General features: G+C 49.0%; 2 protein-coding genes across 4 annotated transcripts in view; one reads left to right on the top strand and one right to left on the bottom strand.

Annotated features, from left to right (window-relative positions):
- Window positions 1–13453, bottom strand: part of NMNAT1 (nicotinamide nucleotide adenylyltransferase 1) — a 15108-nt gene extending 1655 nt beyond the window's left edge. Inside the window, exons 1-5 of one of the 2 annotated variants that reach the window (XM_004679314.2) lie at window positions 13373–13453; window positions 12565–12684; window positions 3597–3764; window positions 2310–2493; window positions 113–255 (exon numbers count right to left, since the gene is read on the bottom strand). In XM_004679314.2, the coding sequence (XP_004679371.1) occupies window positions 113–255; window positions 2310–2493; window positions 3597–3711 (442 nt within the window). In that variant the 5' untranslated portion in view covers window positions 3712–3764; window positions 12565–12684; window positions 13373–13453. Of the gene's footprint in view, window positions 1–112; window positions 256–2309; window positions 2494–3596; window positions 3765–12564; window positions 12685–13243; window positions 13310–13372 lie in introns of those variants that run through there. The other variant, XM_012722039.1, reaches the window with a different exon arrangement.
- A 23-nt stretch (window positions 13454–13476) lies between these two features.
- Window positions 13477–21368, top strand: LZIC (leucine zipper and CTNNBIP1 domain containing). Of its 2 annotated transcripts, none has more exons than XM_012722708.1 (8): window positions 13477–13537; window positions 14008–14133; window positions 15879–16016; window positions 17372–17507; window positions 18026–18124; window positions 19304–19399; window positions 19558–19639; window positions 20105–21368. In XM_012722708.1, exons 3-8 carry the CDS (start codon window positions 15916–15918, stop codon window positions 20161–20163), a joined length of 573 nt encoding a protein of 190 aa, XP_012578162.1. In that variant the 5' UTR covers window positions 13477–13537; window positions 14008–14133; window positions 15879–15915; the 3' UTR covers window positions 20164–21368. The 2 variants fall into 2 exon arrangements, with proteins under 2 accessions (XP_012578162.1, XP_012578163.1); XM_012722709.1 differs by lacking the exon at window positions 13477–13537 and adding an exon at window positions 13687–13838.
- Window positions 21369–22173: the final 805 nt, after the last annotated feature.

The following is a 22173-nucleotide window of genomic DNA, read 5'->3' as shown; positions in this document are numbered from 1 at the left end:
CGCAAGGCCACCCACGGCTGGCTGGGAGCCGGTTCGCTCCTCTAGCATCTTATCAGCTCTGGTTGTTCACTCAACTCCAGTTTACCAGTGAGCTCCTATCAAACATACAGACCTTTCGTTTGGGGCTCGAGGGGTTTCTTTTGGCTCAATTCTTGTCTCTGTTCAGTCCATTTCCTCTTCCGTCCAGGCCTCTCCAGCACAGGTGAGTTGTGCTGGTGACCACCATTACTGGCCTCCAGTTTCTCTTGATGGTGTCTACAAAACGACAAAGCCACAGAGCATCCTTCTCACTGCACTCCACTCAAACGCTGTCCGGGCAAGGCCTCGGAGCGTCTGGCATGGTCTCAGAGGCTGGGGGACACCAAGGCCTCGGGACTGCAGGCACCACAGCCATGGCCGTCCGAGGCAATGCAAGTCAGGAGCGGCCGGCTGGCCGGCGGCAGTGCTGGCTGCGGGCTCTCGGGATGTGGGTGCTCCTGGTCTAAGCTGCGGGTGTCTGTGTCACCACTGCAGGCAGTCACTAGGGGTCCAACACTATGCCCACCCTGTGCCAAGATTATCAGACTAAAATTGAACATCGGGGTCACAAATATCACCAAGCCTATGATGGAAAGGGAGGGCTGAGACGCCAGTCCAGCAGCGTCCCTGGGAGCACCTGTCACAAGCCAACAGGACCAATCCTTCCACCATCATAAAGCGCCCGTGTTACTGCCATCTGTGAATCAGAAGTTTGTGAGCTGCAGAGCGTGAACGGATAGCCCAAGGCCACTTGGAGAGAGCGCGGCAGGTCAGGGTTTGAACCCCAGAGTGAAGGAGCGGGGCTTGGGCAAAGCTGGGAGCCCCAGAGCGGGCCTGAGCTGGTGACCAGGCAGGAGGGCGGAAGGAGAGCGCTGTGGTAGCCTCACACCTCTAGGTGAGAAGGGGGCGGTGGGGAGCAGGGGGCAGTGGGAAAGCACCCCGAGAAGGAAAAAGGCCCCGAGGTTTTGTGAGGGGTGGAGAGCGCCCAGAGCCCCATTAAAAAGGAACCCAGCACCCTAACCCGGATCCTGCCTGGGGCCCCTCCTGCTGCCGGGAGTCTCTACTATAAACTCTGCGCTGTTAACCTCGGCTGTGCCGGTGACTACCCCTCAGCCCCTCGGCCCAAGAAACCCCCCTGCCACGCCCGCTCAGCAACAAGAGCCCGGCTCCTGAGCCTGCACGCTGACCGCTGAGGGGCCAGCAAGCGAGACCACCGCCCCGGAAGAGGACGGGCTGGGCGGCAGGAGGAAGTGCCCAAGACCGGGTGAGGGCCCACCGCAGGGCGCGTATCTGGCTGTCTGGGCTGGCAGGGCGCCCGCTGCTTTACCACAAAGTTACCCAACACCACGAGCGGCCCTGCGGAAGCCACTGATGTCCTCCGTGCCCAAGCCCCTCCCGCTCAGACAGCCACGGGGAGTGTGAGATGCAGGGCTCCCGTGGTGCCTGGTCTGGCAGGGCCCGGGAGCCTGGTGTCCGAGGGGAAATCTGCCCATGCCCAGGAGAGGCCCCCGCCTGGCCACACCTCAAAGTCACGCTCCAGAGTAGAGGCTGCGTAGGGAACTCACTCTCCGGCGCAGGACCCGGCCCCCAGCCCAGCACCAGAGGGCCTGGCAGCAGGTTCTGGGTGTGGCTGCAGTTCTGGTGATGAGCTCAGCCTTGCAGGCTGGGCGGGAGGCAGAGCCCCATTCCTGCAGCCAGGGGCATGACAAGTAGCTCTGGGGCGTGGGGGCCCTGCTCTGCAGTCCACATCCGGTCACCTGTGGGGACTGAGCGAGTGGCAGCACAGCCAGTGGGCGCGGGCAGCCTCCTGACCCCAGGACCGAGGGGGTAAGGCCCTGAGATGAGCCCCACGTCCGCCCCGTTCCCCTTGGGAGCTCAGAGGGGCCCCCACTTCCCAGGAAGCCTAGCTGCCAGGGGCAAACCCCGGGCCAGGGCTCGGGGGGGTGCGAGGCCGGATCTGTCGCAGAGGCCCTTCTATTTGACAGTCCAGGTAATATGAAGTGGTGACTAGCTTTTCTCACTCTGGGTTCTGAGCTCCCAACTGGAACCGTCAAAGGTCTGAGCAGAGAGGCGAAGCGTCCCAAACTGACGCACCCTCTGCTCCTTAACTTCCGCCCCCTCCTCCACGCCCCAGAGGAGGGGGCAGTGACACCTCCTAGGACTCAGGCAGCCCAGCCCCTGCTCGCTAACAGGACAGACAGTGCTGACCGAGCGGCCAACGACTCGAAACCCAATGAGGATGCGGCTCAGGGACGCCCAGGTCCCGCGGCCGCCCGCGCTCGGCTCAGCACCTGAGCACTTTGGCCGTCTCCGTCCACTCCTTCTGAAGACTCTCCCACGTGTCCACTTCCACCCAGGTCGAGCTCTTGGTGGCGAGTTCTGCCATGATGACTCGGTGACGTGCTGAGATGAGTCCTTTCTTCTTGTAGGCGTCACTGACTGGAGAAATGATGCCTTTGATGACTCTGTATTTCCCTGGACAGAGTTCGATTTGATAATAAATTAATTTCTGCACAGGAAACCGAATGGTCCCTCTGGTTTAATAAACTCGGAGGCTCTGCCTTTCAACTGTGGTAAAGCACGCGTCACACGCCCCGAGCTGGGTGCTGGGAGCCCCGAGCCGGCCCCACCCCCCAGAGCCCTTCTCCCCACCAGAACTCGGAAGCAACGCCCAGACACGCTGCCCCCAGCCCACGATTCCCTGGGCAGAACCTCACCAGTCTACTGTCCCCCACATGCTCAGAGGGCCCAGCTCTCCCCAACCTCTGATATCTGCCAGCTTTAAGCTTTCTGCCAACGTGATGGGCCAAACTGCCTGACGGGCACCGCCTCGGAGGATTATCTGTGCGTGGGCACCCATGGGCCTACCAGCTACAACTCGGTCACTTGTGTAAGCAAACAAGATACAACTGTGCGTGTAGGAGAGGAAACGTGTTCACTGACCGTCCTAGGGTCCCTGGTCGGATCTGAAAATTAAACTGACAAGGACAGATAAACCAGAGAAAAGCCTACAGGCTTGTGTAACGGGAGGTTTATGTGACATGGGGCCCTCAACCAAGAAACGCAGAGCAGAGGAAAGAGTTAAGCCTGGGTATTTCTAGACTAGGTTTGCAGGAGAGGGGGCTCTCGAGGCCTGCTAGGGTCTGCTCAGCTTCCCTTTGTCTCCAGAAGGAAGGGCCTTCCCTCCAGGTACAGGGGGGTCTCCAGAGGGAGGACACACCTTCCCTCCAGGTACAGGGGGATCCCCAGAGGGAGGACAGGCCTTCCCTCCAGATACGGGGGTCCCTAGAGGGAGAAGGGCCTTCCCTCCAGGTACAGGGGGGTCCCTAGAGGGAGAAGGGCCTTCCCTCCAGGTACAGGGGGGTCTCCAGAGGAAGGAGGGCTTCCCTCCAGGTATAAAGGGCTCTCCGGAGGGAGGATGGGCCTTCCTTTCAGGAACTGCTTGGGGGCAGAAGGGGCAGGAGTAACCTTCCTGCTTCTGCCACGATCTCAAGTTCCCTCAGCCCAAGACAGCCCAATGGGCTGCATTTTAAGGAGTGTGTTTCAGGCCCCATCCTGTCTCTGGTTACTGCTCCTACCTGTCCCATTCATGTAGTCCTTCGCGAGCTCAAACAACCTGAGGTGCATGTTGGTAATCGGGTTGAAGGAGCCGCAGGCAAGGAGAACCACTTCTGTTTTTGCTGAATTTTCCATGCCAAGAACTTGAAGTAGTTGATCCAAACAGAAAGTTCTGACACCTCCCTTGTCTACAAAAGAAAAAGACAGTTCAGGGCCTCCCTGGTGGCCTAGAGGTAAAATCTCAGAACTGCCACCCCTGTGGTAGGAGCTCCATCCCCGGCCAGGGGTGACCCCCAGGGCGCGGCAGACCTCTCCTGTCTCCCCGCTGCTGCCCTCAGTACATCTACCTGTTCTGCTCCCTACTCTTGTCTCTGGGGAATTCTCTCACCACTCCCACACTTCTGGCCTGTACCCCAGTTCTTGTCTGCATAAATAAATACAAGTAAAATCTTTTCAGAAAAAAGAATGATTTACTCATCCCACCTTTCAATTTTCATCTCAAGGATGATGCCAGGGGTTCATTCCAACCCCCCCCCATTCCTATGCAAAGTAACCTCATGGCTTGGGGGATGCAGAATCCCCACCATATCCTGAATCCATGGGGAAACTGGTTTCCTGCCAGCCACTGAGCGTGCTCTCAAGGCCTGCTGGCGGGGCCGAGTTCATGGGAGCCTGGTGTTGTCCAGAGCTGCCCAACTCAGGTTTCAGGCACCATTCCCAAGAGAGCTTGCCCTGGGATTTGGGGGGTGCGAGGGTGTGTGAGGGCAGGCCCTCCAGGGACCTTGCCCTTCACAAAGGATGAAACTAAGATGGGGAGTCCCACCCCCCTTGGGAATAAGCTCAGGTTTCCACAGGTCCTGCTCTGGGCAAGGACTGGGGAAGCTGATCTCCAGTTTGAAGAAAGATGTCTTTCTCCTTTGTCACACTCATGGGCTGTCTCAAATATCCAAGAGCTCAGTACTCTTAACCCCATGAACACAGCCAACTTGATCTTACAGTTGACTCTGACCCCTCCAAGCCACGAAGAATTAAGTTACAGCAGGTTCCTACCCCAGCCAGGGCTGTCTGCTCCAGGGGAGTCCCGCCTGTCCCTGCCTGCAGGACACAGGTGTGTGGGGAAGGGGGCAGCAGGGATGCAGGGGTGAGTCTGGGGACTCAGGGGGCAGCGGGGATGCAGGGGTGAGTCTGGGGGCTCAGGGAGCAGCGGGGATGCAGGGGTGAGTCTGGGGGCGTGGGGGCAGCAGGGATGCAGGGGTGAGAGTCTGGGAGCTCTGACAGGACTGTCTGGCTCTCGCTCGCTGGCCCCAGGTGCCAGGACCAGGTCGGCATGATCCACTTCTGTCTGGCCCACTCTGCCTACCGCCTGCAGTGCTGGCTGCCCAGCTCTCACCGGCTCAGGCTGTAAGTGCCCATCCACCCCCAGCCCACCGTGACAAGTCCTTTCTTCTTCAGGTGGCCTTGAACTTTTGCTAAAGTACTCTCAATTTTATAGACACTGACTGCCTCAACATTGAAAGACACTGATGTGTAAACACTAATGAAACGCTTCATGCACATGAGGCCAGTTTCCAAACATTAACTTTTTAAAAACGGGTAGTAACTGCCTGGCTTTCCTTGCCACATTGCAGGATGCTCACAGTAAGGACGCCTATGTGGGCCGGCTGTTAGGTAACGTGCTTGACTTGAGACAACCACTCAGAGTTTACACCTCACAAGAGGTGCTGCTCCTTTCAGAATTATAATGTTCAGCATGTCACTGTATTCTTGTTCTAACCGTGTGCCGCCGCTGTCAATCTGGGAGTGGAATTTGAACTTGCCCATTTTTCTCAGCACCTTCGCTGGGGACAAGGCTTTGTCTTTGGAGGGTAGACTGACTTCTATAAATGCCCTACAGTCATTGAGCACTAACCCCAATTCGCAGAACAATTCAGGTGAGTAACACAGCTTATGTAAAGACAGAGTCAACTACCACTCCACGAGGATTTTCTCGTCTGCAGGGAAACTGTGCATGGAACCTCGAGAGTGGCCTCAGAATGTCTGAGCAGGGACCGCAGACCTGTCTGTGAGCTGTGGCGGGGAGGCCGCCCTTGGCCTGGACCGTCCGGCTGGAGGCAAAGCTGGTGCCGCCTGGAAGAACGGTTAGGGGCCCGGCGAGGGTCAGGCTCTACCACTCTCTACCAGGAGTTCGTCCTTGGATGAGGCACATCAACTTTTGGAGTGTGATTTTCTCATGTATAACGTGGGAAGCCAAAGTCCTTACCTCATAGGATTTTTGTGTATCTTTAATGAGGAAGTGAATTAAAAATGCTCTACACACTCGCCTACTAATTATGACTAACTCTTCTATTCCTGGAGGGTTGTCTCACAGTGTTAATTGACAGCCGTGTAGAGAAGTGCGCGCCTGAAGGTTCCTTGGAGACCAGCATCAGCGGCGCCTGCCCTGAGCAGGCGCCTGGGGAAGCTGGCTGCGCCCTCAGTGCGGTGTTAGCGGATGCGTTTGCTCTCCTGGCATGGCTCACATGTCGTCTCCGCTGTGTTGAAAACTTTCTCTCAGTGGTTGAAGGGCACAAGGTCGTGACAGAGCCTGATTTGGTTTTTGTGAGACCATTTACCACTATCTGGTCACATGAAAGGTTCCTTATTGTGTCCCCTACAGCCAGGTGACAGTGTTCTCGCTTGGGGCCGCCATTCTGGGGGTTCAGCTCTATGTGCTGCTGAGGTAAGCTCACGTACCAGTGTGTTCCCCCTCCCCGGGCCACCTGGCAGCTTAGCACGCGCCTTACCTGCGGGGACAGTTCGGGAGCTCCCTGCTGTCCTGTTACCCGTTTAACCCAGTCTGTGCCACTGCTTCTGCCCTGTTACCAGACGGGACTCACCTGTTTCACACCTTGAAAAAAGTCAAACTCTCGGTGCTGTGAGGTTAGCTGGGATTTGGCCACACTGATTTAACTTTTAACTGACATACTTCTAGCCCAAGAAGTCATTAGCTGGGAGCCCGTGAGGACACTACTGTCTGAATGTCCGCACCCCCAGAGGCGGGTCTCAAGAGCCAGCCCCAGCTCACACCTGCAGGCCCACGGGCAGCACAGGCGCCCAACAGGAGCAAGACTCCTCCAGTCACTCCAGCTTTTCCGAGGGACCAGTCTTGGCAGACAAAGTCAGCCAGTTAATAGCTTGGCCTTGAGCACGTGCAGCAAAGCAATATGACACAGCCATAAAAAACTGCCGTTCCAAGAAGGCGGAAATTCTCAAAACACACAAAAACCAAGAGTGCGCTCCCGTGTGGGGAAGGAGTAGAAACTGCAGCGTCCTCTCTGATTGGCCTGACTGAAAGCTGCGGCTGCTCCTGGGAAGCCGGGCTGAGCACAGCTCATCCTGACTCTAGGAGGCTGACGGCCACGAAATACTTTATCCTCAAAACGTCAAAATCACATGAATTAGACAAACAGTCAATATTATCTGACTGCCGGTTACGAACCTTAATCGCCCTTAATCTCACTACGGGCGCCTCCCAGCCTTCATTTGTAGTCTTGGTAAAGGAACCAGGGTTCAAGGAGCAGCAGCTGCGGCCAAATGAAGCCGGGGCCAGAATTAGGGTCTGAGGTCAAGGTTCGTGCCCCCTGGGTGGTGCTTATCATGCAGATTCTTCTACTGGGTAATGAAAACAAGACCCTGTGCATTGATTCTTAGGCCCAGATCTTCTCGATACTGCAGTCAACCTCTCCTCAACAACCTGGTTGGGAACATCGCCTTTACCTGCTTCACAATTGGTGAGGGTCCACACTGGTGCGGGTCCACCACTCGTGGTGACCAAAAGTGGAAGACAGGCTTGCCGCTGACACTTAGGGAAGAGTTCACATCCCCAATTCGGGGGAATAAAACGTTGAAACGGTTCTTCAGTGGGCCCTCCCTGGTGGCACAATGCGTTAAAGTGCAGCACCAGGTCCGCAGCCTCTGTGGCCTGAGTGCGCTCCCTGGCCAGGGACGGACCCACAGGGCACAGGCGACCTCTCCTGTCCCCCCGCTGCTCCCCTCAGCAGTGTATTTCAGTACATCTGCCTGTTCTGCTCCCCACTCTGTCTCTGGGGAATCTTCTCACCCCCTGCACCTCTGGCTTGTATGCATAAATAAGTAAATCTTAAAAACAGACAAACAAAACAGTTTGAATATGAAACCAAGCTGAGTTAAATGCAAATATTTTGTGTTGGTATTTTTTTTTTAAGATTTATTTATTTGTGCATACAGAACTGAGGTACAGGCCAGAGGCTTAGGGGTGGCGAGAGGCTTCACCAGAGACAGAGTGGGGAACAGAACAGGCAGATCGATGAAGTACACTGCTGAGGGGAGCAGCGGGCAGGTCAGGAGAGGTCTGCCGCGCCATGTGGACTCCTCCGGGGCAGGCGGGAATCGAACCCATGCGGAAGTGGCTTTAGCTTCTCAGTGCTGTGCTTTAACCCGCTGCGCCACCAGGGAGGGCCCAGGGTATTTTTTTTTAATTTACGTATTTATGCACACAAGACCTGGGGTACAGGCCAGAGCTGATCTTGCTCTTCCAGTTACTCACACCCACTAGTGTATATTTTGCTTTGTCACCCACTCCGAGGACACGTACCTCACAGGCCTGCATTCGGGATGGGCCTGAGCTGACTGACCCCATGCACTGAAGCTGCCTGCTGTCCCCTCAGCTTTTGCCGTACTGCTGACCCGCGCGAGGCCCGCCCCTCGGGCGCTGAAGGGGCTGTTTTCCGTATTTGGTGTGGGATCCTTCGGTCAAGGAGTCTGCACCACCACGCTCACCCTTCTGGCAAGAGACTGCGTAGGTACACCCTACATTTCTAACGGCTTACCTTAATCCGAAAGCTCGGCCCTATGTCAAATGCCATTCGTCTTCGTTATTTATTTTCTATTTTCACTAATAATTGAGCTATATAGAAACAGGATTGCTAATTAGACGCAGGTCACCGTTAAACAGGGAACTGAAAAAAAAATTCCACGAGACGATTTTTCCCACATGGGTTGAATCCCCAGTTTACAAAAACTAAAGAACAAACTAAACCCGTTACAGTGGCACCACTGGGGTGGCACATTAAGCAGCAAGTCTCCGACGCCTCGCGAAGTTCGTACTTTTATATAAACCCGTGAGGCAAAAGCACGCAGTGAGCACGTGTTCCATTTAAAAGGCAAGTTTTCCTCATGGTGCTTTTTATTCCCAAACACAGGAAAAAACGACCCCTGAACTGTACCACCTGTCTGTGCTGCTGTCAGTGAGCAGCGTGGTGTCCACAGGTAAGGAAAAGCTTCCGCACCTCCTGTCCTGGCTCAAGGGTCCCAGCCTTCCAGGGCAGTGGCCGCCCAGCGAGGAGCACTAACCTGCAGGGAAGCCCAGGATCCTTTCCCAGCAAGAGCTCCGCGCTGCTGAGGCCTACGCACAGCAAGCCAGCGGGTGGCGGGGGGTTAAAGCTGGCCTTCTCCCTTACTGCCACTTCCTGTAACCAGCACTCACTTTCTCTCCTGCAGTGTTCTTCTCAGGCCAGGGGCTGATTTGGCTGGCCAGCGTCTGCCCAAGGCCTGATGCCCAAGCGACAACCTGAAGTCGGCATCCGAGTCACCCCGTTGGTGTCCTGCCTGATCTATGTCTTCGGCAAGTGTCCCAGGAGCACTGTCACCTGACTGCTACGGCCGCACACCGCTGTCTGCTCCGTGACCCCTGCCTGAAAAGGGCAGCTGGACATCAGTTCCAACAACAGGAAGCACATCTAAGCCAACCATTTGGAAGAAGGCTGTTCGCAGCAAGCACTGAGAGTAGATAAAATGAAGAGTCCAACCAAAACCAACTTGCAACCACAAACAAACTCACCCCAAATAAAGGCCTCCTGTTAATTACCTTCCAGACCATTACCCGACTTTCTGGATCTCCTTTTTTGTTTCAATCAAGTAGCATTTGTAGCATTAGTGGGACAGTTGCTTTGTAGGTAAGACAGATGGAAATAAAATTCTTAGCCATGAACACCTAGTTTCACAGAAGAAGACTGATTCAGATGGCAAACTTGAGCAAAGTGAATTAGTGCTTCTTTGAGCACGCAGTGGGAAATTTTACAGTGAACGCCAACACCATCTCCTTCACCGGGTTAAACAAGCTTTGCCTCATGACAGTCAGCTGCTGTCTAGAGAAAACAGCTATCTGACCCACTTTATATTTTTTATCTGTTCATTTTTTGTGTATATGTGGACTAAGGTCTTTTAAATGGGAGCTGCTCCCCTCAGCAGTGGGTGTTAGTGGATCCGCCTGTTCTGCTCCTCACTCTGTCTCGGATAAATCCTCTCATCCCCGGCACTGACTCGTACCCCAGTTCTTCTATGCAAAACACACACGCATATACCAAACAAACAAACAAAAAAAACCCACAGCCAGAGCCTTTTACCTTCTAGACCTCATCAACCGAATATTAAGCAGTTAGGTTAAGTGTCAGCTTACCTTAGGTAGTATTTCTATCAGAATTTTTTTTTGCCCCTCAAATCTGATCTCCCTGAATACATAATCTGATACAGCTCTATTCTTCAAAATGTTGAGGTCAACTACCTCATATCATCCTTAACGCCTTTCTTTCTTTATTTTTTTTTTATAGAAACCCCATCAGAAAATCATCTTGGCTCCACCTTCAAAACATATCCAAACTCTAACCACTTTTCACTATTTGGAAATTTTTAATTAATTATTTCTAAATACAAGAGACTGCTGCTTAAAACCAAGGCTGCTGGCTATTTTGTATCTTGTAATTAATGCAATGTCTTAAAATACATTCTTTAAAAATGAAATTATATTTCCTTTTAAAAATGATGTTTCTTAATTTGTAAACATAGTCTGTAGCAGTGTTTTCATGGATCCATAAACCATGAAACTAAATTTGAATGATTTTATCATATTTCTTCCAAAACCAAATCTGGTTTCACCAGCACTAACTTAACCATTTATTTTGTGCTATGACTATTTTATGAAATATAAGTTATGCTCTTTCTGATAATAGGGGAACGTTATAAATTCTAATACAGTGCTGTATTTCAGTTCCCTCATAATTTAGACACTCACTATCGGCAATACTCCCTTGAGAACTCACAACATTCTCAGATATAATCCACATTTACTCAGAGTGTAAGGAACATTTATTGAGCAACTAAATTGGGAGGATGCTTTGTCTTAGGGGTTTCCCTCTGGGGCCTGGACTTTAGGGATAGCTCACTAAAGTTAAAAATTCCTGTTAATGGGCCCTCCCTGGTGGTGCAGTATGTTAAAGCACAGCACTGAGAAGCTAAAGCCACTTCAGCATGAGTTTGATCCCCAACCCGGAGGTGACCCACAGGGCACAGCAGACCTCTCCTGACCAGCCCACTGCTCCTCTCAGCAGTGTGCTTTGTCGATCTGCCTGTTCTGCTTCCCACTCTGTCTCTGGTGAAGCCTCTCACTGCCCCCGTACCTCTGGCCTGTGAGCATAAATAAATAAATCTTTTTAAAAAATTTCTATTAAAAAGGGAAAACAAGCCCAAGTAAAGTCACTCAGGCTGGGCTCCACACAGACTTAACACCTACCAGAGTGCAGTTTCCACTCATGTAAATGTGAAATATGAAAATAATGGGAGAAATAAAAACGTATGTCTGCTGAAAGAACTGTGTGGTTTGGCTTTACACATACTAGCCACAAAACGGGATAAATAAAACAAGGCAAATGTTAAGGGGCGAGTGAATAAGCGGAGTAGTAAAGTGATCTGACAGAACACTACGGAGCAATAAAAAGTTGCCACTGACACAAACAGCATAGATAAATCTCACGGCCATTATTTTGGGTGAAAAGAGCCACACACACACAAATACACACGGCACAATTCCAGTTATGAAATTCTAGAACAGGTCATTTGATCTGTCACAAAAGAGGCAGATCAGTGTTTGCTTGAGGATGAGATGGGGTTTGATATTGACAACAGAGGGGCAGAAAACTTTAGGCTTCTTGCTATGGAATCCTTATTTTATTTTGTGTATTCATTGATCAAATGAAAATAGATTACCTCATTCACTTTGAAAGGGCCTGGTCCTCATAAAAACAGATCCAATTATGGTTGTTTAACTATAATGATGACGACAGTAACATTCATTGAAATTTTCTTAAGCAACATGCTGGGCAGTCATTAATAACTACGATGCCCCCAAAAAACTAGAGACTACTCTTATCCCTCCTCTCACCTCCTTTTTAACAAATGCCGCTAAACTTGCTCAAGATTTCACAGTTACAGGTGTCCCTGGGGGCACAGGGGTTAAGATCTCAGCACTGTCAAGCTATCACTAGCCACTGAGGCTTGCATTCATGAATTTGATACCTATGAGTTTGATCCTCAGCCAAGGAGTGACCCACAAGGTACAGCAGACCTCTCCCGTCTCCCCGCTGCTCCCCTCTGCAGTGGATTTCAGTAATTCTCCTGTTCTGCGCCCCACTTTGTCTCTGGGGAATCCTCTCAAACCCCACCCCACCCCCTACACACCTCTGGCCTACACTTCAGTTCTTATATGTATAAACAAATGTAAATAAATATATATATATATAAAAGATCTTACAGTATAACATCGCTGGCTCTAAAATTCACACTTTTAACCATTACACAAGGCTCACAATGATACAAGTTACCATCTGTAGATATTTAAAAGAAGTTCACATGGTCAAAGAGTTTGGCTTTGTGTTAATCACCCAAGTTTCATCTGCCCCAGCATTTTCTCAAGCTGTTTGGAGCAACCTGCATGCTCCCACCTCCCATTCCGCATTAGAATTGACTTGTCCCAAATTTAGCAAGCAAGCTCCTCAAATGCTGAAAGAAGTATAGTTTTCAATATTGTTTTGTTTAGCACTGATCCTAACTACCTGTTACACTATTTGAAGTATCAACACTTACACATACAGCCACAAAGCAAAACTAGAGATAACTGCATCAACATAAATCACTTACTTTTACAAAATAGAATCTGTGGCTCTGAAGAGTTTTACAAGGTAGGCCATTGGAACCAACTTGGATTTCTACAGTCTTCTCAAAACTGGGCTAGAACAGTTTCACATCCAAACTGTAACTCTGAAAAACAATTTACGGTAACAAGAAAGGAAATTCTATGATCAGCTGGAATTGACAGAAATAATTCATTCTGCTGGAGCTTTACAGTATCTTAGTTGAACATTTGTCCTGGGCAGTCAAAATAGAATTAACTTTAAAGACAACAATTCTGAAATAAGATTACCCTAAACCCTACTGTTGTCATATGAATTCTTCAGGGAGATAGGCTGGATAGACCAGAAAAGGGCTTCCCCACAATTTCTAAGTAACTTTTAAAGAGCTGGCCAACCACTAGCTGTCTCCTTCCCATGGGGCATGAATGTAAATGCCCCCCAGGACACTGGATCTGGTCTTTTCAAGATGTAGAAATAATTTCAAAGAAAAAAAAAAAGTCATTCGGGATGGAGGTCTTCCTCCTCTGTTCCCAACCAACTCGGCCACGCTCAAGAGTGACAGACCCCAAGACATCACCAGGGTGATTCTACCTGCCCCAAAGGCCAGAGGCAAATTTCCCAAGGGGTTTGGTTTCACAGAAAGAACGACAGAAAGGACAAGACTCCTTGCCCCACATGAATACGACCTCGCCTCGGTGACCACTCTTTGTCCCTCAAGACCTCAACATCTCGGACTCTCCTACGCCAGACACTAAAATGGGTCTTGGGTCAACTCCCTTAAGGTGGGTTTTCAGAGGCTCGGGTGCGGGGCTTACTTTCCACGTCCTCAGAGCTGAGCGGTCCAAAAGCTCCGGGGACAACCAACAGCCCGGACTCCAGCGTGGTGCGCACCGGAGCCGCACTCTCATTGGCCAGGAGGCCGGAAGTGCGTGCCGACGGAAGTGCTCCACCTGCGTGTGTCCGCGGACCAGGGCTTTTAGGTAGGCGGGGCCCCTGGCTCCCAATTCTGGGACTGCCCGGCGGGGCGGAGGGAGAGAGGGGACTTCGGAGCCTGGGGGGCTTGTCCAGGATCTGGTTGGGGGGTGGGGGCGGGAAGGCGTTTCGGGGCCGGCGGTTCGCGGCGACCTCTGGCGGCCGCCGGGGCCTATTGGAGCCTCCTGACCCTGCGGGACCCAAGTGCGGGAGCCCCTGGAGTTGAAGTCAGGGTTGGGTCCTGGCGTTTCCTTACCCCGGCGGCGGCTTGAGGTCCAGACGCTGGTGCCCCTTACCAGCCGGGAAAAGGTGTGCTCTCCGCCCTTTTCCGTAATTCTGGGTTCGACAGCTTGCCCCAAGGAGCGTCCGGGTGCGGGGTTTTCCTCTGACACCGCAGTTGCTCTGAGTGAAGTTACCTGGACTGCTGCAGGCAAATTACAATAGGAAGTAAAACTGCTTGTGGTTTCCCTTTTACCAGCCAGCCCAGTCCCACCTCCCGGTGGTTTACACTTTAAACCCCTTGTCCTGATGATCAGTTTCGTCTTCGTCAATTTTATGACATTTGGAATCTCAAGAGCTGGAGGTGCAGAGAACTGAGAGACAGGTGAGTGTGAATAAGACCTTCCGCGGCAGATCAGTTTTTCAGAGCTTTTTCTAGTTTCAGAAAAGATGCACCTCTTTTACTGAATACTAGGTGGTGCCAACGAGTTACTCTTTGGGGGTTAAATCTCACTGTACATCAGCTTTTTTTTTTTTTTTTTTTTAAAGATTTATTTGTACAGAACTGAGGTACAGGCCAGAGGTGCAGGAGTGGTGAAAGGATTCATCAGAGACAGAGTGGGGAGCAGAACCGGCAGATGGACAAAGTACACTGCCGAGGGGAGCAGCGGGCGGGTCAGGAGAGGTCTGCTGTGCCATGTGGGTCACCTCCGGGGCTGCTGGGGATGGAACTCAGCGAAGGCTGAGGCCGGCTTACAGTGCTGCGGCCTAACCCGTCGGGCCACCAAATTTTTAATTGGACTATTAATGAAATGTTACAAACGATTTGTAAATTCAACTAGAAGAGAAAATAGGAATAGGCAATAATTATGAAAAAATTAAAATCCCACAATTATAAAGGCAGTTTCATATCAGTTACTAATATATACCAGCTCTGGAGATATAATAATTAAAATGTGAGGTAATGCCTTCAGACCAGAATTTAGTCAGGGAGACAGACGTGAACCTGGGTTTACAATAAAGGTGACATAAATAAATACCGATAAACCTTGTGAGGCAATTGACTGTTTATGTGAAAGAAAATGCAAGCTAGACCCCCAGCTTCATAGAATCAACCAAAAAAGTTGTAGGTGACTTAAAGAGCTAATTTTTTTTTTTAATCTGTAAAAGTCTAATAAAAGTCTAATTTTTTTTTCAATCTTGAGATGTTTGGGACCTGCCTTCAAGAGAAACAAAACCTAGAAGACTTAAAGGAGAAGATAGGTCTGACCATGAAAAATAATAGTCTGTAAATAATCTATTGAGACAAAAACGTCATAAATTTAAAGTCAGGATAAAAGATGATATTTGCAACATAATTACAAAGTTTTCATAGCCTTGCTGTATAAATCAGTAAAAGGAAGATAATTCAGTAGAAAAATAGGCACATTTCCTAAGAAAATATTCCTATCCAAAGATGTTCATGCCCAGAAGTCAATAAGTAAATGATAAGACCAACAAGATAATACTAGGATTGTCCTCGTACATAATTAACAAAAATAAAAAAGAATCTTAAAATGAATTTTTTTGTAAAGCAAAGTCACACCTCACCTAGTTTCATAAACCTGTATTTTTATCAATTTTACTAAAAAAAAAAAAAAAAAAAGGCGGGGCCCTCCCTGGTGGCGCAGTGAGTTAAAGCACAGCATTGAGAATTTTGAGGATCTAAAGCTGCTTCCGCATGAGTTCGATTCCCACCTGCCCTGGAGGTGACCACATGGTGTGACAGACCTCTACTGACCCGCCCGCTACTCCCCTCAGCAGTGTACTTCGTCGATCTGCCTGTTCTGTTCCCCACTCTGTCTCTGGTGAAGCCTCTCACCGCCCCTGAGCCTCTGGCCTGTACCCCAGTTCTGTATGCACAAATAAATAAATCTTTAAAAAAAAAAAAAGAGTAGTGAAAATTTCCAATTAAATTTAAAGAAGATTGCTAGGCATTTTTGAGAGGTGTTACGATTTTGTAAGTTTCAACTTTTATGTCTAAATTGAGATTTCTTTGCATAATCTTTCCCCACTGTAGTTCAGAAAGAGTATATGTAGCTTATTTTAAATTGCACTGACATGTTGACTCGTTTCAAATGATCCAAATAGGTACTGCGTGTGTGGCTTGTTCTACTTAGAGACTAAAATGGCTTCCAGAGGAAAGACAGAAACAAGCAAATTAAAGCAGAATTTAGAAGAACAGTTGGATAGACTAATGCAGCAACTGCAGGATCTGGAGGAGTGCAGGTAAATGTGTACTTCCGGTATACCTACAATAAATTATGCTTTGGGCTATAATGTAGCTTGTTTATATTTTTCCGTGATTAATGCTGCTGTGCTGTTAAATGGCTTTGGTGTGTATCGTTAGATTGCAGCTCCTGGATGCAGGTCCGGGTGTGATTTTGGTCTGTCCTGTAGTGTTCTTCGCGTTGCTTTGTCTGTTGGAGAAATAAACTCAGTGCCGTCTTTGGCATCTTAAAGACTGGGACACAAAAGTCTTTTGATTAATTACTAAGTGAAGTGCTTGTGAACTTGGGCAAAATACTCCACCACCTTAATTTTCCATTTCCTCTCGTGTGAAGTTGAAATAATAACATTTGCCTTATGGTCAGCATTTAAAACAGCCCTGTGTGGTATCAACATGATTAGGTACTACTTTACCTTCTGGTTTTAGTTTTCAACCTTACCCTCTTAAGGGACAGGGCCCCCTCCCCCGCCCCCAAGTACTGTGTGTGTGTGTGTGTGTGTGTGTGTGTGTGTGTGTGCGCGCGTGCGTGTAAGAGCTGAGGTATCACAGAGGACTCACCAGAGTTAGAGTAGGGAGCACAACAGGCAGATTCACTGAAATACACTGCTGAGGGGAGCTGCAGGGGGAGAGGTCTGCCGCACCCTGTGGGTCAGCTCCCTGGAAGAGGATTGAACTCAGTCCATAGAGGTGATGGCGCTGAGTTAACCTGTAGGCCACCAGGGAGGCCCAAGTACAATGTTTTAATAAAGATCATTTGAGGGGGGCCTACCTGGTGGTTCAGGGGTTAAAGTGTCAGTGCTATAAAGCTGTCGCCAGCCACTGTGGCCTGAGTTTGATCCCCAGCCAGGGAGCTGAGGACAGACACTATATTTTACTGTATTTTCTTATGGATGATGACACGGTGGTAGCAGCCGTTATTTGTTGGCTCTGTGTCACACGCTGAGCACCCCCTTCTCTCCTTCGGTGCTCTGAACACCCTGTGACGCAGGTTCTGCCGTTGGCGCAGCTCACAGGTGGAGAAGCAGAGCCTTCACCACTTTCTGCCCGGATTGTACCACCGACTCATGGATTGCTTAAAAGTTACTATGTGGTTTGTTCTGTGTACCTGATCTAGGTACAAGAAAAATGTTTAACCATCCAAGTAACTATGTTGCAGGAAAAAGCCAGTGCTGCTGCCCGTGCTGCTCATACCTGAACAAACCCCTCGTTCTGCGCACTCTGACATTTCTGCCTTTTCTCCACAAGGTTCTTCTTGTACATTTGTGTCTGAATTCTTAATGTGCAAATACTAAGGTTGCTTTTTGCACTTGGAGCTCTTTTTTTCCCCCCTCTTATAATGTCTGTTACATTTCAGAGAGGAACTTGATGCAGATGAATATGAAGAGACCAAAAAGGAAACTTTGGAGCAACTCAGTGAATTTAATGATTCACTAAAGAAAATTATGTCTGGAAATATGACTTTGGTAGATGAATTAAGTGGAATGCAACTGGTAAGCAGAAGTTAATTATCTTGCCTATAAAGCTTATTTTATTTTTGTAAGTATATTTAAGCTAGCAAATGTATCCTTTTGGGGGTTTAATCTCTAGATGTCCAGTTAATGGATGAAAATGTATGTGCTTCTGATTCTTATTTAGCTGTGTGGTCAAAATGGCAAATAGGAACTAAAATTGTTAACAGTATTTGATGGGTCAAGAAGACCTATTAATGACTGAAGACCTGGGGTCTCCCTGACGGCGCTCCCAGCTCTGTCAAGATATCAGAGCCGCTGTAGCGTGCGCTCAGCCCCGGCCAGGGAGCGGCCCACAGGGCCCCTCAGCAGTGGTAGTGGAACTGCCTGTTCTGCTCCCTGTTCTCTGTCTGGTGAATCCTCTCCTGGTCTGTACCTCAGCTTTTGAATGCACAAATAAATCTGAAAAAAAAAAAAAAATTGAAGACCCATCAGTCAGTTATTACAGTGTCTGATTCTTTGGAATATTTTGATTAGCTTTGATGTTCTTGGGTTTCTAGGCGATCCAGGCAGCTATCAGCCAGGCCTTTAAAACCCCAGAGGTCATCAGATTGTTTGCCAAGAAACAACCGGGTCAGCTCCGGACAAGGCTAGCAGAGGTGAAGTTTCTTCCAGTAGATCTGACTTCTGTGTGTTTGTTTTCCCAACCTCTGAATTTGCTCATTATGACGTTTCGAAGGTGGTTGGTTGAGAAGCCCAACACCGTAAGTAAGTGGTAGTGTAAGCTGTGGGAATTGTGCTGTGCCAGAGCCAGGTCTTCAGTGGTAACAAGTGTGCATTTGGGGGTGTTTATGTGGGAGGTGCTACGCATGAGCATGGAAGGCGAGCTCGGCTTACTGTGACCGAGACTAGAAAGCAGTCTTGTTAACATAAAAGTGGCCTGTTGATTTTAGAGCCGCAGTCTGCAGTTGCTTGATGAAAGCTGTCTCCATATCGTTCCAGTTTTAGTGTATGTGCTGCTGAAGCGAGCACAACAAAAGTCGTCTTGGCATAGTGATGGTTCGTGACAGACATGGCAGTTTAAACTGCTTGCCGGCTCCGTCGTTTCCTTCGGGATCCTTGGCCTTGAGCAGCAGTCCCATCTGGAATGCACTGCTGTCTGCGTCCATGTCCTTTCTCATCCAAGGATTTCAAACAGCTTCACAAACCTGATACTTCAGGACATCTGTCTGCAGCTTGGGGATCCAATTAAGTCATTAACACGTTGCTTACAGCCACTGTTGATTCAGTAGCTTAGTGGTTAAGAACAAAGACATGGGTCAGGTAGACTGGATTTGTACCTCTTGACCTTGGGCAAGTTATTTTGTTCAGCCTTTTGTGCCTCCGTTTCTCCATCTGTAAAAATTATAATTATAGTTCCTACCTCTTACGGTAGTTGAGAGGGTTAAATGAAGTAATATGTGTAAAACCACATTATGCTTAACATGTAACAAGTCTAAACACTTTGAATAATACCAGTGCAAAATATAGACTATTGTATTTCTGGTGTTAAAGGTGATACTAACTAACATTCGTACAGGATAGGGCCTCTCCAAAGGAAGCTGTTAACCTAACTCCTCAGTAGCATGTACAAGATGATGATTATGATAGCATTAAGATTATTAGAACTTACAGTAATGTTTCTACCACGTTTGTCTTGAATGGTTTATGTATCACTAGTTGGTCATAATATTGACCTGCTAGAGGATCTGTTTTCCCAGCAGCAGGTCTGAAAAGCTGAATTTCCCCACAGGGTGTTTGTAACTTGCATACCATATGTTTCATATTCATTGTTATAGATGGACAGAGATCTCATGGTGGGGAAGCTGGAAAGAGACCTGTATACTCAACAGAAAGTGGAGATACTAACAGCTCTCAGGAAACTTGGAGAGAAGGTACCAGTGTTTAGTTTTATAAATATAAAGAAAATGCACAACGTGTTTTGTACAGAACTTCTTGATCTGTGATCAAGTTTGTGATCCTGAGGTAATCTTAAGTGTGGCTCCCGGAGCAGCTGAGCCCACGTGGCTGGGCTTTGTCTTGTTTCGTTTAGCTGACTGCGGACGATGAGGCCTTCTTGTCAGCAAATGCAGGTGCTATCCTCAGCCAGTTTGAGAAGGTCTCTACAGATCTCGGTGAGTGCCCTTGAACTTCTGAAAGCCTGACCTGTGTTACCGGGTTGGTAGACAGCATGGGTGAGATAGCATGACAAGCTTTCTTGAGTTTAGAGGTAAAGTCAGAATTGCTTTTCTTCATAAATTCCTTTTATTGGTCTTATATCCCCATAATTTTTAATAAATAAATACAATGGCAGTGTTTAAAAAAATGTTTACTATCTAGCTGTAACTTTTAAGTATGAAGTGAAATAGAATTTTACATTTTCTATTGCATTATAAACTAGGATCACTAACAAGTCCTCCTGTGTGACTGAGCTGTTTGTGCATGCGAAGGTGTTGGGGAGGTGGCAAGCGGGTGTGGGGGTGATGCACTGATGACAGCATCTCATTTTGTTTTCTGTTTCAGTATTTCTGTGATCGATACTTCCCCCTGCATATACATTTCACATGACCTTTTTGTTTATCATGTGTCTTTCTCCTTAGGCTCTGGAGACAAAATTCTTGCTTTGGCCAGTTTTGAGGTCGAAAAAACAAAAAAATGATACGGTGTGGAAGCTTGGGACTTTGATAACATTTTTGTTGTAAATGGTGTTTTTCTTCTGGGGACTTTGAGTCATTGGAAAGAAAGCAAGAGGGTCTAGAAGTGCAAACTAATCTAAGATAGCCACGACTGCCTGGGCTCTGCTCCCGCACCCCACCGCGCTGGGGGTCCTCGAGTGTCCTGGGGGAAGGCGCCCACCAACCCTTACTGTGACTTGTTTAAGAGAGAACAGAAAACAGTTTCTCAGCTTTTTTAAAATTAATGCTCCTAGTTCTTCAGCACTGGTACTATATGAAAAGATACCAACTAAGGATTCTTCTGTTTATAACCTACCCCACCTTCCGAGTGAGCAGTGCAGCACCACAGCAGACCTCCTGTGTTCACCGTGTTTTAGGGCTCTAAGGCATCATAGGCATAGTTTCAGCTTACAGACAGGCAAACAGGCTCAGAGAAAGCCAGGGACTTGTTTAAAGTAACCTGAGAGTCCGCACGAGGGCCAAGACTCAGGTGGCCCGCTCAGTTCATCGTCCATTGAACTTTATTTCTTTATTCTGTGCTGTTTAACAAACAAAGTTTTTACATGTTTGTGGAAGTCCATGTTTATGAAAACTCAGTGTCCCAGCAAAAAGTTGCCATGAGGGACCATGCCCCAGCCCTGGCCTAAGGTCTCCCTGTGAATGGGGCCCATTGTGCTGCAGAAGGCTGAGCTGGGAACAATGGAGCCCTGTTGAGCAGCTCCAGAAGTGACTTAACCTCCTGTGTTGTTTCGCCCGGAAGCAATTGCAGTTGGCAGCTAGACGCCCTCCTGTGTGTGACCTCTGCGGAAACCAGGAGTCGGTGAAGCTAAGCTACTACTTACTCTGCAGCTTTTGGAGAACCACAGAGTAAGTCTCAAGGAGCAGCGGGTTCCCCTGTGCGCCAGAAGCTGGATTTGCCCGTGGGCATGCTCATTCCCCAGGCTCAGGCCTCTCTATTTCCTTTCACGTAGTTTCCATGCTTCTTCCTTTGCATTTTGTACAAATCCAAAGCGGAAGCTTCGTGTGTGCTGTAAAGTACCAGGTGCTCTGCCAGCTGGGCGCAGTTGGCCTCTGCTGCACCGATGCCTTACTTGGAACTCTGCGGGGATGGCTTCTGTGTGGGTTAATGATGGGCAGAGCTCATGCTGAAACTGTAATAAACCAAACAAAGTATGTTACGTGGAGTTCATCTCGGGCTTTACGGTCAATTGTCATTTTGTTATTTCATGGCGGTTTTTGTTCAGTTGAAAAAATGCATAGAAAATTTACCACTTTAAAGTGGTACTTACCACTTTCTCAGTGTTGTGCCACCACTACCACTATCCAGTTGTAAAACATGTTCACTCCTAAGAGAGCCCCGCAGCCTCTGGGCAGTCACTGCCCATCTCGCTTCCCCTGCAGCAGCCACTGGCCTCACTTTCTGTCTGGAGTCTCCTCTTCTGGATGTCATGCAGGTGGACTCGTGTGCTGGTGGCCTTTGGCGGCGACCCTTTCACTTGGCACGGTGTCTTTGAGGTCAGCCCCCTCTGTAGCACGTGTCAGTACTGGGAACGGCTGGATAATAATCCCAGTGCGGCCGCCACTGTGTGTGTGTCCGCGCGTCTCCTGGGTTTCCCTCCTGTTCAGCGACTGTGAACAGTGCCGCTAAGGACATTTGTGTGCCAGGGTTGGTCTGAGTGCCTGTTTCCAGTTCTTTCAGGTGTGTACCTAGAAGTGGAACTGCTGCGGCCTTTGTTGTTGTTTTAGCTTTCTCCAGTGCAGTGAGGAAAATTAGGAATAGCCCACATGGGAAAGGGCCTATATGAATCTGGAGTCCGTGTTTCGCTTTCCCTTCAAACTTTCTGTGAGACCAACAGCTATGAAATATTTCGCCATTGATGACTTAAGGTCCCACTGATTTTACAAATAATGACTAGTCCTCAACTTTAAATTAGTCTTTATTTAAAAGCGACCAAGTCTGCAGCACCTAACACAACACTGTCCCTCATCAGAGG

The sequence above is a fragment of the Condylura cristata genome, unplaced genomic scaffold, assembly GCF_000260355.1.
Source record: "Condylura cristata isolate star-nosed mole 26May11 unplaced genomic scaffold, ConCri1.0 scaffold00008, whole genome shotgun sequence".
NCBI classification, from domain to species: Eukaryota; Metazoa; Chordata; class Mammalia; order Eulipotyphla; family Talpidae; genus Condylura; species Condylura cristata.
The sequence above is the reverse complement of the archived record's forward strand: the minus strand, read 5'-3'. Positions and strand labels throughout refer to the sequence as shown.